General features: G+C 42.4%; 1 protein-coding gene across 3 annotated transcripts in view; it reads left to right on the forward strand.

Moving 5' to 3' along the window:
• The window catches only part of gtf2ird1 (GTF2I repeat domain containing 1), a 58,342-nt gene that overhangs the window by 17,707 nt on the left and 25,730 nt on the right, over positions 1–14,905 (forward strand). For all 3 annotated transcript variants that reach the window (XM_034177748.1, XM_034177746.1, XM_034177747.1), the window contains exons 3-10: positions 577–718; positions 1,589–1,765; positions 2,280–2,463; positions 2,720–3,030; positions 3,147–3,242; positions 5,246–5,329; positions 7,390–7,573; positions 10,349–10,374. In XM_034177748.1, the coding sequence (XP_034033639.1) occupies positions 577–718; positions 1,589–1,765; positions 2,280–2,463; positions 2,720–3,030; positions 3,147–3,242; positions 5,246–5,329; positions 7,390–7,573; positions 10,349–10,374 (1,204 nt within the window). The remainder of the gene's footprint in view (positions 1–576; positions 719–1,588; positions 1,766–2,279; positions 2,464–2,719; positions 3,031–3,146; positions 3,243–5,245; positions 5,330–7,389; positions 7,574–10,348; positions 10,375–14,905) is intronic.

Genomic DNA, 14,905 nt, shown 5'->3' on the forward strand with positions numbered 1-14,905 from the left:
TTGGTACTATCTTAGTGTTAGCAGATGTAGAAATATTAGCAGAACTGAATATTTGCTTGCAAACAAGCACAAACTCTTTTTCAAGTTAGCCGCATCCTAGTAGCTAGCCGGAGTAGTTGGCTTCGCAAGCTGTTGTACCGACTAGATTATACTCGCTAGCGAACACAGTTAATCCAATGAATAAGGATAAAAGTTAATTAATGGGAACTAACATACTTTTTATTATATTCTAGTTGAAAAGACGTTGCTAATATTGGCTTATACAATGTGGCTCCTGAGAATGCTAGCTACCACTTTTCACTTCTGTGGTCTTAACAGCCCGTAGTTCGATGATGGGTTGTAATCTACTACAGTTACACTTGAGACATATATTACAGAAGCAGAAATTTTAGTATCTTGTATAATTTCAAGCTGATCCATGTTCTGAAATGTTTATGCCAAAATGTGATTAGCCGCTAATAGGTGATAGTGTAGCAATAGCTCACAATATAGCTGTGTAATTTTCTGCATGTCTGTTCTTTGTTAACTCTGCAGTTTGATGAATTGTCCGCTGATGGTTGTATCTTTATTTTGCAGTGCATGGCGATGTCGAAGCTCAACGCCGAGGTGGCGTGTGTCACCGTACATGAGGACAGTGTGATTGCCGTCGGTACAGAAAAGGGCAGAGTGTTCCTAAACTCCAGGAGGGAAATCCAAACAGACTTCTACAAGTTCTGTCGTACGTTATGCTCCCCTGCTTCGTTACCAACAGTGTGCTTTGTCTTGACCTTAATGTTACAAAGCAAAATGTCAGGACTTGTTAGGAGTTAAAATACCTGCAAGTGGCAAGAATCGGGTCAATGAGGTACTTGTAATTGCTTTGGATCCTGACCACCTGAAAAGTTACCTGAAGCTCAAATAACTTTTTTATCCCACCAGTATAAAATACGGGGGGATATAGCGATCAGCATGTCTGTCCGTCCATCCATTTGTCCGATTTTGCTTGTTAGGCCGATATCTCGAGAACCAGTTGACCAATTTCGTTCATACCTGGATGACACTTTGTATTATTGATTAGTGGGGACCATGTCATCTCCCAGTGACTCCTCTTATATATGGATATACGTACATATGTTATATATTCATCAATAGATGATATAGGTCTTAATTTCAGAGAATAGAACTGAAAATCAATCCTGTTCACCTGAACTACATCAAAGATGTCATTGCCGAAGGAAAAGTCAATGTGAAAGTTAAGTTTACTTTCTGCAAATTCATTACACATGATGAGAGAAAAAAGGCGAGTTACTCCCTCATTTTTCACTTGGGGTCGGCACAGCAGATCCAAGATAGATCTGCATGTTGATTTGGGACAAGGTTTGCGCCCTCACTCAACTCCACAATACATGGAGAAATGTGGCAGCAGTGGGGTTTGAACCGGGAACCTTCCGCACTGAAACCAAGCACACTAGCCACTTGGCCACCACTCCTGCTAAAATTTAGTTTTTTAACTTTCTTCTTCACCAATTAGGTCCCATTTGGACTTTGTAAACACCTGTAATTATTTTAATGTGATTGTAATTTTTCTGTTTTTGTTTTTTGGATTTAGGGGCGTCGTGTCTGCAGGCGCTGACGGCAGCGAGTGCACATACCAAAGACCAGGAAGGCGATCACAGCAAAGTGAGTCAAGACGGTGAACACGGCAAACTGCAAGCACCATCAGATGTCCAATCCAATATCTTTGTCCTGAGGAAGATGGTGGAAGAAGTCTTCACTGTACTTTACAGTAAGCATTCATCAAAAGTAATGTCGTTTTCCCCGCCAGCGCTTCCACTTGTGTTTATATTTCAATTTCCTGGTTCTGAGGGATTTATTCCGGGCCAAGCTGGAGCTTTTCAGCACATTAGGTCAAAGTCAGCAAGACCAACAAGCGCTATGTTGCAGAAATGATTTATTTAGAATACCTTGGCTCCACCCACTTTGTCTGATTTGGTCCCATCATTTCGTGGATTTGGTTTCAGAGCAGATCTTGTAAGACTTTACAAAAATTGTTTTGTTTTTCAAACAATTCAGGAAACACTGATGGGGGGAAAATATTACATCTTGGGGTGGGGTGGTGGTGCTGAGAGCCTGTTTTAGACCCATGTAAGAAAATTTCATGCTTTTAAAACAATAATAAAACGAGCTAGAAATGAGGGTCTGTAACATACATGAGCCTGTGTTAAGTCAAAGGTTTTGAGGTAAATGTTTGAGCTTCCTCTGCACAGCAACGTACTCACGTTGCCTTGTGCAACTTGCAGGTGAGGCTTTGGGAAAGAGCAGTCTGGTCCCGGTGCCTTACGAGTGGATCCAGAAGGACCCCGGCTGTGTGGTGGCCCACGGCCTCCCTGAGGGCGTCGCCCTGAAGAAGCCCTCTGAATATGACACCAAGACGCTGATGAAGATTCTGGAGCAAAGTCACCGCATCCAGTTCTCAGTTAAAAGGTGTGCTCCTCGGCCGACTTCACCTTAATGATTTTCAGAGACGGAAACACATATTTGTGCTGGCGTCGCCGGAATGTTGTTATTGGTAACAAGCCATTTCCTCATTGAGTTTGATGATGTTTTCATTTCTTCTCAAAGCTTCTGTAGTTCTGGGAATTGTTAGGATTATTCACCTGTGTTTTCATTAACCACAGTAATAATCGATCCTATAAAATGAAACCCATCCCACCTTGGTTCATGTGGTCCCTGTGTGCAGGCCAGCAGAAGATTTGGCAAGAGAAGCAAAGTCCGGTGCAGACGTCAATCACAGCTCTTCCACTGCAGTCATAACGCCGAGCAGCCACGTCCCTGGGAAGACCACCACCCAGGCTGTCACGTCTTCAAGTCCCGCCACTTCCAGCAACTCTGTTCTGTCAAACTTCCTCTACGGCATGCCCATGTCTTCTAAGCCGCTCCCCGATGGAAAGCTGGACTTTAAACCCATGTCCCTTCTCAACCTGGGCAAGGACAGACCGGGGACCTGGGCCGCAGACAAGTCCACGCCTGTCAAAGACGCCGTGACCAGTGGTAAGATGTGCACGTGTGGTTGGAGTTGTCAGCATCAATATTAACGTTATCCCAGGATGTGAATGTTTTCACAGGTTTTAATTTGTCTTCTTTTGTTTGTTTGTTTGTTTTTTTAGATGACACGTCAAGACCACCTGGTGAGCAGGGACAGAGTCCCCCCGGCATCCACATCTCAAAGAGGCTGCTGTTTTCCATCGTGCATGAAAAGTCAGGTAGGCCTCGATATCCATGACAGCTGCCTTAAAACCATCAAACGAGTCACCACATGTTGGTCACAAAGACCAAACTAGATAAGCACGAGTGTAAAACCTGCCATCGCAGGGACACTGTCAATGCAAAAGTAGATTTTGCTTGAATACAGCAGATCTACAATATGGTCAAGGTCACATTGTTGTCTTCCAAAGTGGTCTCTGAGCCAAGTATGAATCAGGACCTACTCCGATGTGGCTGCTTTTCACTCAGTGGCTACATTTACATGCCGTTAATATTCGGGTTAAGGTCAGTATTCCGGTTTCTGAATCATTAGGAATAACCCGCTTACATGCTTAAGCAGACAGAGTTACTCCTGTATACATGGTCATTGGTATCATTTGGAATATCCCCATCTAAACAGCGACGCACGTCTTCCACCTGTGCTTGATTTGGTCTGCAAATCCTGCTTCGCGAAACTTTTCAGCCACCTTCTTGTAAATGTCGCTATCTCTGTACTTTCTACCATCGATAAAAGACATTATATTCATGTCTTTCACGATACTAATGAAGTACTCGGTTTCCTCCTCGCTCCAAAAGTGTGGTGCTGTGCTGCTGCATCTAGATTTCCCCATGCTTGTTTACCTCTGCTTCTGTGGTGTCCGGTGGGTTGCGCGCGCCGCATACAAGTAGTTGCCGTACTCAAAAGACCAAGATTCCTTGCGGATAGGACATGCACAGAACACAAAATAATGTTCCATTCTATGGGGACATTCCGATGCACATTTATATGACCTGATATTCGGGTTAGAAAAGGAGTAACCCAAGGGTCATATTCGGATTTTTAAAACCCGGAATATGAGCATATTCAGGTTTTTGCGGGTGTTTACATGGGCGTGTGCAACCGGGTTATTGCTAATATTTCGGTTATGAAAGGGTTATTGGCTGCATGTAAACATAGCCAGTGTCATTTTAAAGGTTGTGTATTATTTGTCCAATTATGACTTCCTATCCAGGTCTAACAGGAACCATGTCTGGCACTGTTTAGCCACTATTAACAACCTTTGACTGTGACCTTCAGGATCACTAAAGGTCAAAAACAATTGTATATTTTGAAAGTCCACATGTGGCTTCCTATTCGTGTCTCGTAGTAACCATGGGTGTATCTGGGACTATTTAGCCACCATAAGCGTTCAAAGTTTGAAATGTGATGGTACATTTTTGAAAGACCACATATGAATTTTTGTTCATGTCGAACAGTAATCCTGCATCTACCACCACTGATTCATCAGTTACAAGCCTTAGAAAACATCCCCTAACTATTTGTATTGGACAAAAATTTGGACCTTGCATTGGGTCCTTGACTTTTGACCCCAAAACTGAAATATTAATGGATTCATCCTTGGGTGGAACTTACCTAATGTACAGAATTTGGTTAAAATTCCTCCATTAGTTTTTGAGATATTTTGTTACGTCATATCTGCCAGTGATTATTGATCTGGTTAAACTGCATAAAAGAATTTCTGATTCTGAATGTATTGTTTGGCTACGTTTATATTACAGTTAACGATGTTGAGGCGGTAACCCCACATGGGCATCATGACTTGTAAACCGGTCAATACAATTGCTGAAAATACACGATATATATGCTTTCACAGCATGTAAACATAAAGTTAATTGAGCAACTGTGGTATTAATAAAACATCAATGGTTTTATTAATACCACAGTCCCTTTTGTTTTAATTTCCGTAAGATTTTGGTGATCCTACCCTGAATCTTTCCAGCTTCATTCAGGAGCTAAACACTTTGGCTAAATGAAGGCTAAACTTCCCAAAACCGTAAGCTGCTAAAACATTAAGAGTAATCCAGTAAGAAGATTGTAGTTGTTTCAAAGTCGACACTGATTCAATGGTGATGGAGAAGATTAATTTCTGACCTTTTGCACTGCCGTGAAACTCCGGTAATCAGAGCAGCGGCGGTTCACTTCTGTCACTAATGTTTGCTTGTTTTCTTTCTTTCTTTCCAGAAAAATGGGACTCATTCATTCGGGAAACAGAAGACATCAACACGTTACGAGAATGTGTTCAAATTTTGTTCAACAGCAGATACGGTGAGAAAAGACTCTTTATAGTTTGACTTTTTTTTTTTTATAATGTCTGGCTCTTTCATCCACGCAATGTAATACTAATGTTAACTTGTGCAACTAAAATGCTGAAATACAATAACTACACAGTGAGATTAAATTTCTCAGGAATCTGTTGCACAGTTTTACACTATAATCCACATCTATAATTATTCTTGAACTCATAATGTGCTTTTAGTATCATCACACTGAAAGTGTTTCACTCATCAAATATGCACAAAATTATTCTGTGTATTTGACTATTTAAAAAAACATTTAAACTTCAATAAATACAGTGATATCAATAAATAAAATACCACTTTTGTCATTGTGACTTAAAAGATTTTATTAGCTGTGTGACCTTAGCTTTGTATTGTTGTTGTTGTTGTTGTTTCCCCTGAAAACCAATTTGTCCCATTGGTAGAGAAGCTTGAATCTTCGACTGGACTGGGTTGCTTGACGTGAGGACGTTTCGCTTCAAATCACAGAAGCTTCCTCAGCTAAAATTCTTGCTCTGGTAGTCTGACTTCTGTCTTGACTCTTGTAGAGAAGCATAAACCAGAAGCCAACAAAAGCTGGAGTTTTTAACCTAACCAGACCCCTCCTACCGAGAGGCCGACTGCTATAGGCTAGTGACTAAACAATAGCTCTAATTAGCACCTATTGTGCTCTAATTAGCACTCTCCTAATTATGGGATGGAAGCCTCCCCTGATGGCTCCCTTGACAACTCTCCTGATGACGTGAATGACTCATTACCATGAACAAAAGACTGAAACTGCTTTGACCTGAGTACCACATTGTAAACAGGGGACAAAGCGTGTCTGAGACCCGCCCCCCAGTTAAGGCTGGGTTTCAACTGTTTTACAAAGAATGCTTCCTTGACACCTCTCTCAAACCATTTCTTCTCTCTGGCTAAGATTTTAACTTCCTTGTCCTCAAACGTGTGGTTAGTGTCTTTCAGGTGGAGATAAACTGCAGACTGAGGTCCACTGGCGACCTCTCTGTGGTGCTGGTATAGCCTCTTGTTTAAAGGTTGCTTAGTCTCACCTATGTAGTGTTCATTACAGTTTTCCTGACATCTGATATAATACATTACATTGCTCTGTTTGTAACTAGGGATCCTGTCCTTAGGGTGAACTAATTTCTGTCTCAAGGTGTTAACCGGTTTAAAGTAAACTGGGATTTTGTGCTGTCTGAAGATCCTCTGTAGTTTTTCCCCTACTCCTGCTAAATAAGGGAGAGACACTCCTCTTCTTCTTGTCTCCGTCTCCTGTCTATCTGGTCTCTTTGTTTTCTGGGACTTCTGCACTTTGTCCAGGGACCATCGTGGGTACCCACATACTGTGAGGGCTTTCCGTACAAGTTGTTGTTCTTTAGCCCTTCCCTCTGCAGTTGTGGGCACCTGTAGGGCTCTGTGTTGAAGAGTCCTGATCACCCCGAGCTTGTGTTCAAGGGGGTGGTTTGAGCCAAAGAGCAGATATTGGTCAGTGTGAGTGGGTTTTTCTAAAGCAACCCAGTCAAGCAACCCAGTCCAGTCGAAGATTCAAGCTTCTCTACTATGGAAACCACCTGGACAACTGAGAGCCTACACAGAAACATTGTCCCATTGGTGTTTTATCTGATTATTTTCATGTAAGAAACATATTTTTTGTGGTTATGTTACAGATGTGTCGAATGCAACAGTACAAGCTGTAATTTTAGTAGTGTTGCTAAAATAAATTATAATTAGCTATTTCTCTTTTTGTTTTCTTAAAATAACTTGGCCTCCTATCAAATATTTGCAGAGTTTATATTTTAGTTGAAGTGTAAATGGTGCAGACTTGAATAAATTAATCCCACTGTTTGTCAACCAGGAAGCTAATGTAGCTAAGAGAGTTAGCCAACTGTGCTAGCGCCAAGCAGAGGCTGTGCTGGTGTCTTAGTTATGTTCTAATTTCATGTCTCCCTGGTGTAATTACTGACCTTTGGATGTAATCAGTACTTGCAGATCCACAATGAAACTTGATTTGACGGCACTGACTGTTTCATCATTGTTTTCTGTCTGTAGCCGAGGCGCTGGGTTTGGATCACATGGTGCCTGTACCCTACCGTAAAATCGCCTGTGACCCCGGGGCTGTAGAAATCATTGGCATCCCAGATCAGATCCCCTTCAAGAGGCCCTGCACTTATGGAGTGCCCAAACTCAAACGGATCCTGGACGAACGTCACGGAATCCGCTTCATAGTCAAACGGTAACTGATGACTTAAGTTTACCATTATGAAGAAAAACTAGTTGATATTACGGGCTGTAAGTACAAGGTTTATTATTGTTTTTACCATTCAGTTAATTTATACAGTGCAAAATCACAACATCAGTCAACCAAAGTTCTAAAATACTCAAACTGAACTTGCAGTGATAGAGACTCTGTAGCTAAGCAACGGTATATACTGTAGTCCAGAGTTCACAATGACATATGGCCAGTGACACAAGGACAACTCAGAGGCTAAGACCAGAGTCCCGGCTAAACAGATTGCACTAGCTAATCAGTGATTTCATCAATTCTAGATCAGTCATTGACATTAGGACATTCCCCACTTCTAACCCCAACCACAATGCACCTTCAAACCCCCATAAAATGCCCCACATCCCACAAGCAAGTTTAGCTAGCTAACAGTTAGCTAGCTATGGTAGTCCAGCTGGTACAACAGCTTGCGAAGGCAGGTCCTCTGGCTAGCTACTAGCATGCGGCTACCTTGAAAAAGAGTTTGTGCTTGTTTGCAAGTGCAATAATGTAGACTACGCATATCTCCGAGCAGAAAGGTCACATCCAGATGTGATGTAATGTTTTCCTCCCGTCCATTCATTCACACACTACTTCAGTACTTGTGACCTTTATAGTTAATCCTTGTTAGCTTGAGAATGGGCAGTCTTGCTCAGCTGTCTTAGCATAGTGTAGTGACATCCATCACATTTGGACATAATTCACCATAACCAAGTGTTCCTCTGTCTGTTTTCTGATCTGTTGACATGGCCAGATGTGCGGAGCACAATGTGTCCCATGTCCTGCATGTGTTAACACGCAGAGGCATGCAGTGTGTATTCTACACATACAAAGGTCTCTGTATGCCAGCTATGCAAATAACAGGCCGTCACCACTTGGGGTTACAGAGTGCTCCCTGCAGTACATGTGTTAACAAGCCGAGACCCGCATATTGATGACTTCCTGTCAGTGCCCCTGCGGGGCGTCTAAATCGATGTTTACCGAAGGGACCTCTGCGTTGCTGAGCAATTGTCTGTTCTCTGTTGTGAACACATAAAGCTGTTTCCTGTAATTGCCAATGTGTTCCTGCTGTATAAAAGTGCTATGATTTGTGTAAGAGCACACATGCTGCTGATACGAACTACTACAACAAGTGATTAAGATGTAGAAAGAACGTGAGAAATAAACGGTTCGCACTTGTGTTGCCAAAATGGGGAAATTGTGTCTCCTTCCTCCATCACAGCTTCTAAACTGGTGACCACCAACGTCTGTCTTTCAATGTTTTTGAAGGACATAGTGTACAGAGACCTTTATGTGCATAGAATACACATTACACGCCTCGGCATTTTAACACATGCAGGACATGGGACACAGTGTCTGCACTCCGCACATCTGGGCATGCTAACAGATCAGAGAACAGACAGAGGACCACTCGGTTGTGGTGAATTATGTCCAAATGTGATGAATGTCGCCACAATAGTCTGGTTCCTCTGCAGAAGAGCAGGCAGCTCAGAAGGATTGGAATTGGGCTACCCATGTGAAGACCTGGGTTTGATTCCAGATCTGTGGTTCATGCTACCAGTCTGTGTCTGCAGACAAGACATTTAATCTGTGTTGTCCCAGTATAACCAGCTGTAAGATGGTACTGGCCTTGGCTGAAGAAGTAACTTGGAATGGACTGGTGTTCCGTCCAGGTGGACTGGTACATTTTCATCCGCTTCTGGCTGCAGTATCAACGAGCCTTGCAACCTCTTTGGGTCTTATGTACTTACTTAATTGCTAGCTTGGGTCTGGAAAATATTACCCCTGTTTGTTTTTCATCAAAGATACTTTAAAACTTGTTAAGTTTGCACACACATTTTAATGAAACACCAGTTAGAGCTGTAAGTAATGATAATATTGTGTTGCTTGGTAACATAAAGCTGCCCCGCTAAACTATTTTGATTCAAGACCCAGACAGCTTTCGGTGTCCAGCATGTTACACAGGCATCTGCTCATCCATCCATTAGTTCAGGCAAATTTGAATGAGCCTCCACGCTTTGTTTGAGATAACACGTCTTTTAAAAAATCCTGCAGGCGGCTCATTAGTGTTAATACAATTAGGACAGATTAAAACCCTGATTCATTCAGAATTACATCTCATATCCTTTGTCAGTGAAAGATGTTCCAGATACAGGTGCTAATTGGCTTTTTTTCCTTCATTATGTTCTCTGGTGGTGGTGTTTTGTTACATTTTAGTGCTGTTCTATGATGTTAAAAATTAGTTCACAAACCAGATCCAAAATTAGTCCACGTTGGCGCAAATGTCATCCGACAGCAGCCTTATTGTTGCCCTGAGCAACGATCGCTCCTTGTTTTCCAAGCTGTCATCTAAGGTGGGGATTGGAAACCATGAAGATTAATAAGTCTACATGTTTTCACTCCAATCAATGGCAGTGATCAACTCTTTGTGTTGAAAGCAGGAATTTGTCAGTGACATCATCACCCGCCGCGGCAAGCGGTTGGAACAGAAACCTGCAGAGCGCTGGTTCCTTCACGGCTCACAGTCACTCAAACCTTGACCTACATCCACAGTTATCTTTAGTCGTGTGGATTCACAGATGAGTGACCTGATTGTTTGATTGAGGGTGAATATTAAAATCGTTAACGTGCTGAAGGAGTTATTAATCAGGGACATGTTCAGCGTTTGCATCAGGATTCTTGGACCTAAGAGGAGAAAATGGTTTGTTTGACTAATGCTCTTTTTTTTTTCTGCTTATATTCCAGAATGTTTGATGAAAGGATATTCACTGGTAAGATTGTGATTAATTTTCTTTTTGTTTTAATGCCTTTTTCTCATGCATGTAAGATGTGATTTGTCTGAATTAATTAAATGCTGCTGGTCCGTTTCACTCCAATACTTCTGTATCACACTGAAGTCTTTGTACAGTTACAAGAAGCAATTCTTTAATTGTCAGACAACTGAAGGAAAGAAGGTTTTATGTGGAAAATGCCATGCTACCGGAAAGTTTTCACAGCGCTGCACTTTTTCCACATTTTATGTTACAGCCTTATTCCAAAATGGATGTAATCTTTTTTTTTTCCCGCAAAATCCTACACACAATACCCCATAATAACATTATGAAAAAGTTTTTTTTTTTTTTGCAAATTTATTAAAAAAAAAAACAATAAATCACATGTACATGTAAGTATTCACAGACTTTGCCATGAAGCTCAAAATTGAGCTCAGGTGCCTCCTGTTTCCACTGATCATTCTTGAGATGTTTCTACAGCTTAATTGGAGTCCACCTGGGGTAAATTCAGTTGATTGGACATGATTTTGAAAGACACACACCTGTCTACATATATGGTCCCACAGTTGACAGTGCATGTCAGAGCACAAACCAAGCATGAAGTCAAAGGAATTGTCTGTAGACCTCCGACATAGAAGTGTCTTGATGCACGAATCTGGGGAAGGGTACAGAAACATTTCTGCTGCTTTGAAGTTCCCGATGAGCACAGTGGCCTCCATCATCTGTAAATGGAAGAAGTTCAAATCCACCAGGACTCTTCCTACAGCTGGCTGACCGTCTAAACTGAGCGATCGGGGTAGAAGGACCTTACTCAGGGAGGTGACTAAGAACCCGATGGTCACTCTGTCAGCGCTCCAGCATTCCTCTGTGGAGAGAGGAGAACCTTCCAGAAGGACAACCATCTCTGCAGCAATCCACCAATCAGGACTGTATGGTAGAGTGGCCAGACGGAAGCCACTCCTTAGTAAAAGGCACATGGCAGCCCACCTGGAGTTTGACAAAAGGCACCTGAAGCACTCTCAGACCAGGAGAAACAAAATTCTCTGGACTGATACAGTAGTGTTCAGAATAATAGTAGTGCTATGTGACTAAAAAGATTAATCCAGGTTTGTAGTATATTTCCTATTGTTACATGGGAAACAAGGTAACAGTAGATTCAGTAGATTCTCACAAATCCAACAAGACCAAGCATTCATGATATGCACACTCTTAAAGCTATGAAATTGGGCTATTAGTAAAAAAAAAAAAAGTAGAAAAGGGGGTGTTCACAATAATAGTAGCATCTGCTGTTGATGCTACAAACTCAAAACTATTATGTTCAAACGGCTTTTTTAGGAATCCTGTGAATCACTAAACTAGTATTTAGTTGTCTAACCACAGTTTTTCATGATTTCTCCACATCTGCAAGTCATTCATTTTGTTGGTTTGGAACCAAGATTTTGCTTGTTTACTAGTGTGCTTGGGGTCATTGTCTTGTTGAAACACCCATTTCAAGGGCATGTCCTCTTCAGCATAAGGCAACATGACCTCTTCAAGTATTTTGACATATCCATGATACCATGATACCTGGTATGCAATATATAGGCCCAACACCATAGTAGGAGAAACATGAGTTTGGGGGTCGTCTCACAAACTGTCTGCGGCCCTTGGACCCAAAAAGAACAATTTTACTCTCATCAATCCACAAAATATTCCTCCATTTCTCTTTAGGCCAGTTGATGTGTTCTTTGGCAAATTGTAACCTCTTCTGCACATGTCTTTTATTTAACAGAGGGACTTTGCGGGGGATTCTTGCAAATAAATTAGCTTCACACAGGCGTCTTCTGACTGTCTTTGATCATCCTGGAGCTAATCAATGGGTGAGCCTTTGCCATTCTGGTTATTCTTCTGTCCATTTTGATGGTTGTTTTCCATTTTCTTCCACGCGTCTCTGGTGTTTTGTCCATTTTGCATTGGAGATCATTGTAGATGAACAGCCTATAATTTTTTGCAACAGCGTATAAGTTTCCCCTCTCCAATCAACTTTTTAATCAAACTACACTGTTCTTCTGAACATTGTCTTGAATGTCCCATTTTCCTCAGGCTTTCAAAGAGAAAAGCATGTTCAATAGGTGCTGGCTTCATCCTTAAATAGGGGACACCTGATTCACACCTGTTTGTTCCACAAAATTGACGAACTCACTGACTGAATGCCACACTACTATTATTGTGAACACCCCCTTTTCTACTTTTTTCTAATAGCCCAATTTCATAGCCTTAAGAGTGTGCATATCATGAATGCTTGTCTTGTTGGATTTGTGAGAATCTACTGAATCTACTGGTACCTTGTTTCCCATGTAACAATAGGAAATATACTCAAAACCTGGATTAAACTTTTTAGTCACATAGCACTATTATTCTGAACACTACTGTAAGACAAAGACTGAACTCTTTGGCGTCATGTTTGGAGGAAACCAGGCACCATCCCTACAGTGAAGCATGGTGGTGACAGCATCATGCTGTGGGGATGGTTTTCAGTGGCAGGAACTGGGAGAATGCAGCAATGTACAGAGACATCCTGGATGAAAACCTGCTCTAGAGTGCTCTTGACCTCAGACTGGGGCAACGGTTCATCTGTCAGCAAGACAATGACTCTAAACACACAGTCAAGATATCAAAGGAGTGGCTTCAGGACAACTCTGTGAATGTCCTTGAGTGGCCCAGACAGAGCCCAGACCTAAATCTGATTGAACATCTCTGGAGAGATCTGAAAATGGCTGTGCACCGACGCTCCACATCCAACCTGATGGAGCTTGAGAGGTGCTGCAAGGAATTTGCTGTTTTGCAGTTGTGAATCTCACGCCGTCTCGCGGTCAATGACTCATGCAAGAGGTCGGTTTCAGCAGAGTTCTGGTGTCAGGAGCTCAACACTCACACCTCGTGAAGTATGGACAACAAGACAACATCGGGGCACGGCAGAAGTCCATCACAGGTGCTACACGTCCTCTAGATAACCCTCTCAACTTGTCATCATCATAAATGACCATGAACCCGTTGGATCAACGCCATCTGTATCCTCACTTTACTATAGTTTACATGTGCTGGGAGCCCGCCAAACTCTGCTGGTGCTGCAGTGCATTCTGGGATACACAGAAGGCTGCCAGGGGGATTGTGGGAAATGTTACAGTACCAATTGGGCAAACTGCCCAAAGATAGGCGCACCAAGCTTGTGGCATCATATTCAAGAAGACTTGAGGCTGTAATTGCTGCCAAAGGTGCATCAACAAAGTATTGAGCAAAGAGTGTGAATTTTTATGTACATGTGATTTCTGTTTTTATTTTTAATAAATTTGCAAAAATTTCAAAAAAAACTTTTTTCATGTTGTCATTATGTGGTATAGAGAGGTTTCATGTGATGTATCGGTCACGTGATTTTGCACCCCACGGCCATTGTGGATTACAACGCGGTGGCCACTGTGATACGCTACGTGCATTTGACAAACAATTGCAGAAGCTTCAACAATGGTAACTTTTGTGCTGTCGTCGGTTGTTCAAAAAAAGGTGATAAAAATGATGCAGGTCGCTCATTTGACAGGCTGCCAGCAGTTATTGTGCTTCAAGCAGTGGAGTGTTACGAGCTTTCTAAGCGACACAGAGACCTGGCTCAGCAGATCTGAAGGAAGCTTTAATATGGCCAGAACCAAGCAGATCGCCCATAAATCCAAATCCAAAGCTGCCCGGAAGAGCGCTCCAGCTACCGGCGGTGTGATGAAGCCTCACCATTACAGGCCCGGCACCGTGGCGCTGAGAGAGATCTGCCGCTACCAGAAATCCACCAAGCTGCTGATCTGTAAGCTGCCCTGCCAGCACCTGGTGAGAGAAATCCTTCAGGACTTCAAGACCAACCTCCGCTTCCAGAGCTCCGTTGTGTTGCTCTGCAGGAGGCCAGCGAGGCTTACCTGGTCAGCAGCTTGTGGATCAGCAGCTTGGTGGATTTCTGGTTGCGGCGGATCTCTCTCAGCGCCACGGTGCCGGGCCTGTAACGGTGAGGCTTCTTCACACCGCCGGTAGCTGGAGCGCTCTTCTAGGCGACTTTGGTAGCCAGCTGCTTCCTCAAAGCTTTTCCTCTGGTGGATTTACGGGCGGTCTACTTGGTTTTGGCCATATTAAGGTTACGCTGTGAAACTGCCGGCCAGTTCATTACATCTTCATTAAATTCACTATACTGTATAACATACGGATCCACTGAATCAACTGCTACACATCGATCACGATAAACAGCTCTATCTCCAGGGTTTAAAGCCTTTAAAGGTTTCATTCTTTCTATTTTCTTTCACGCGCCAGCCGCATAGTAATCCACGATGGAGACGGTAGCAAATCGGTCACGTGATTGAAAACCCTCTATTCTGTGTAGAATTTTGAGGGAGAAAAATGAATTTACTTCATTTTGGAATAAGGTTTTAACATGCAGTGGTGCAAAAAGTATTTAGTCAATCCCTGACTGTGCAAGGTCTCCTACCTAGAAAGATGAGAGAGGTCTGTAATTTTCAAC

Source organism: Thalassophryne amazonica, chromosome 9 (genome assembly GCF_902500255.1).
Source record: "Thalassophryne amazonica chromosome 9, fThaAma1.1, whole genome shotgun sequence".
Classification (NCBI taxonomy): Eukaryota; Metazoa; Chordata; class Actinopteri; order Batrachoidiformes; family Batrachoididae; genus Thalassophryne; species Thalassophryne amazonica.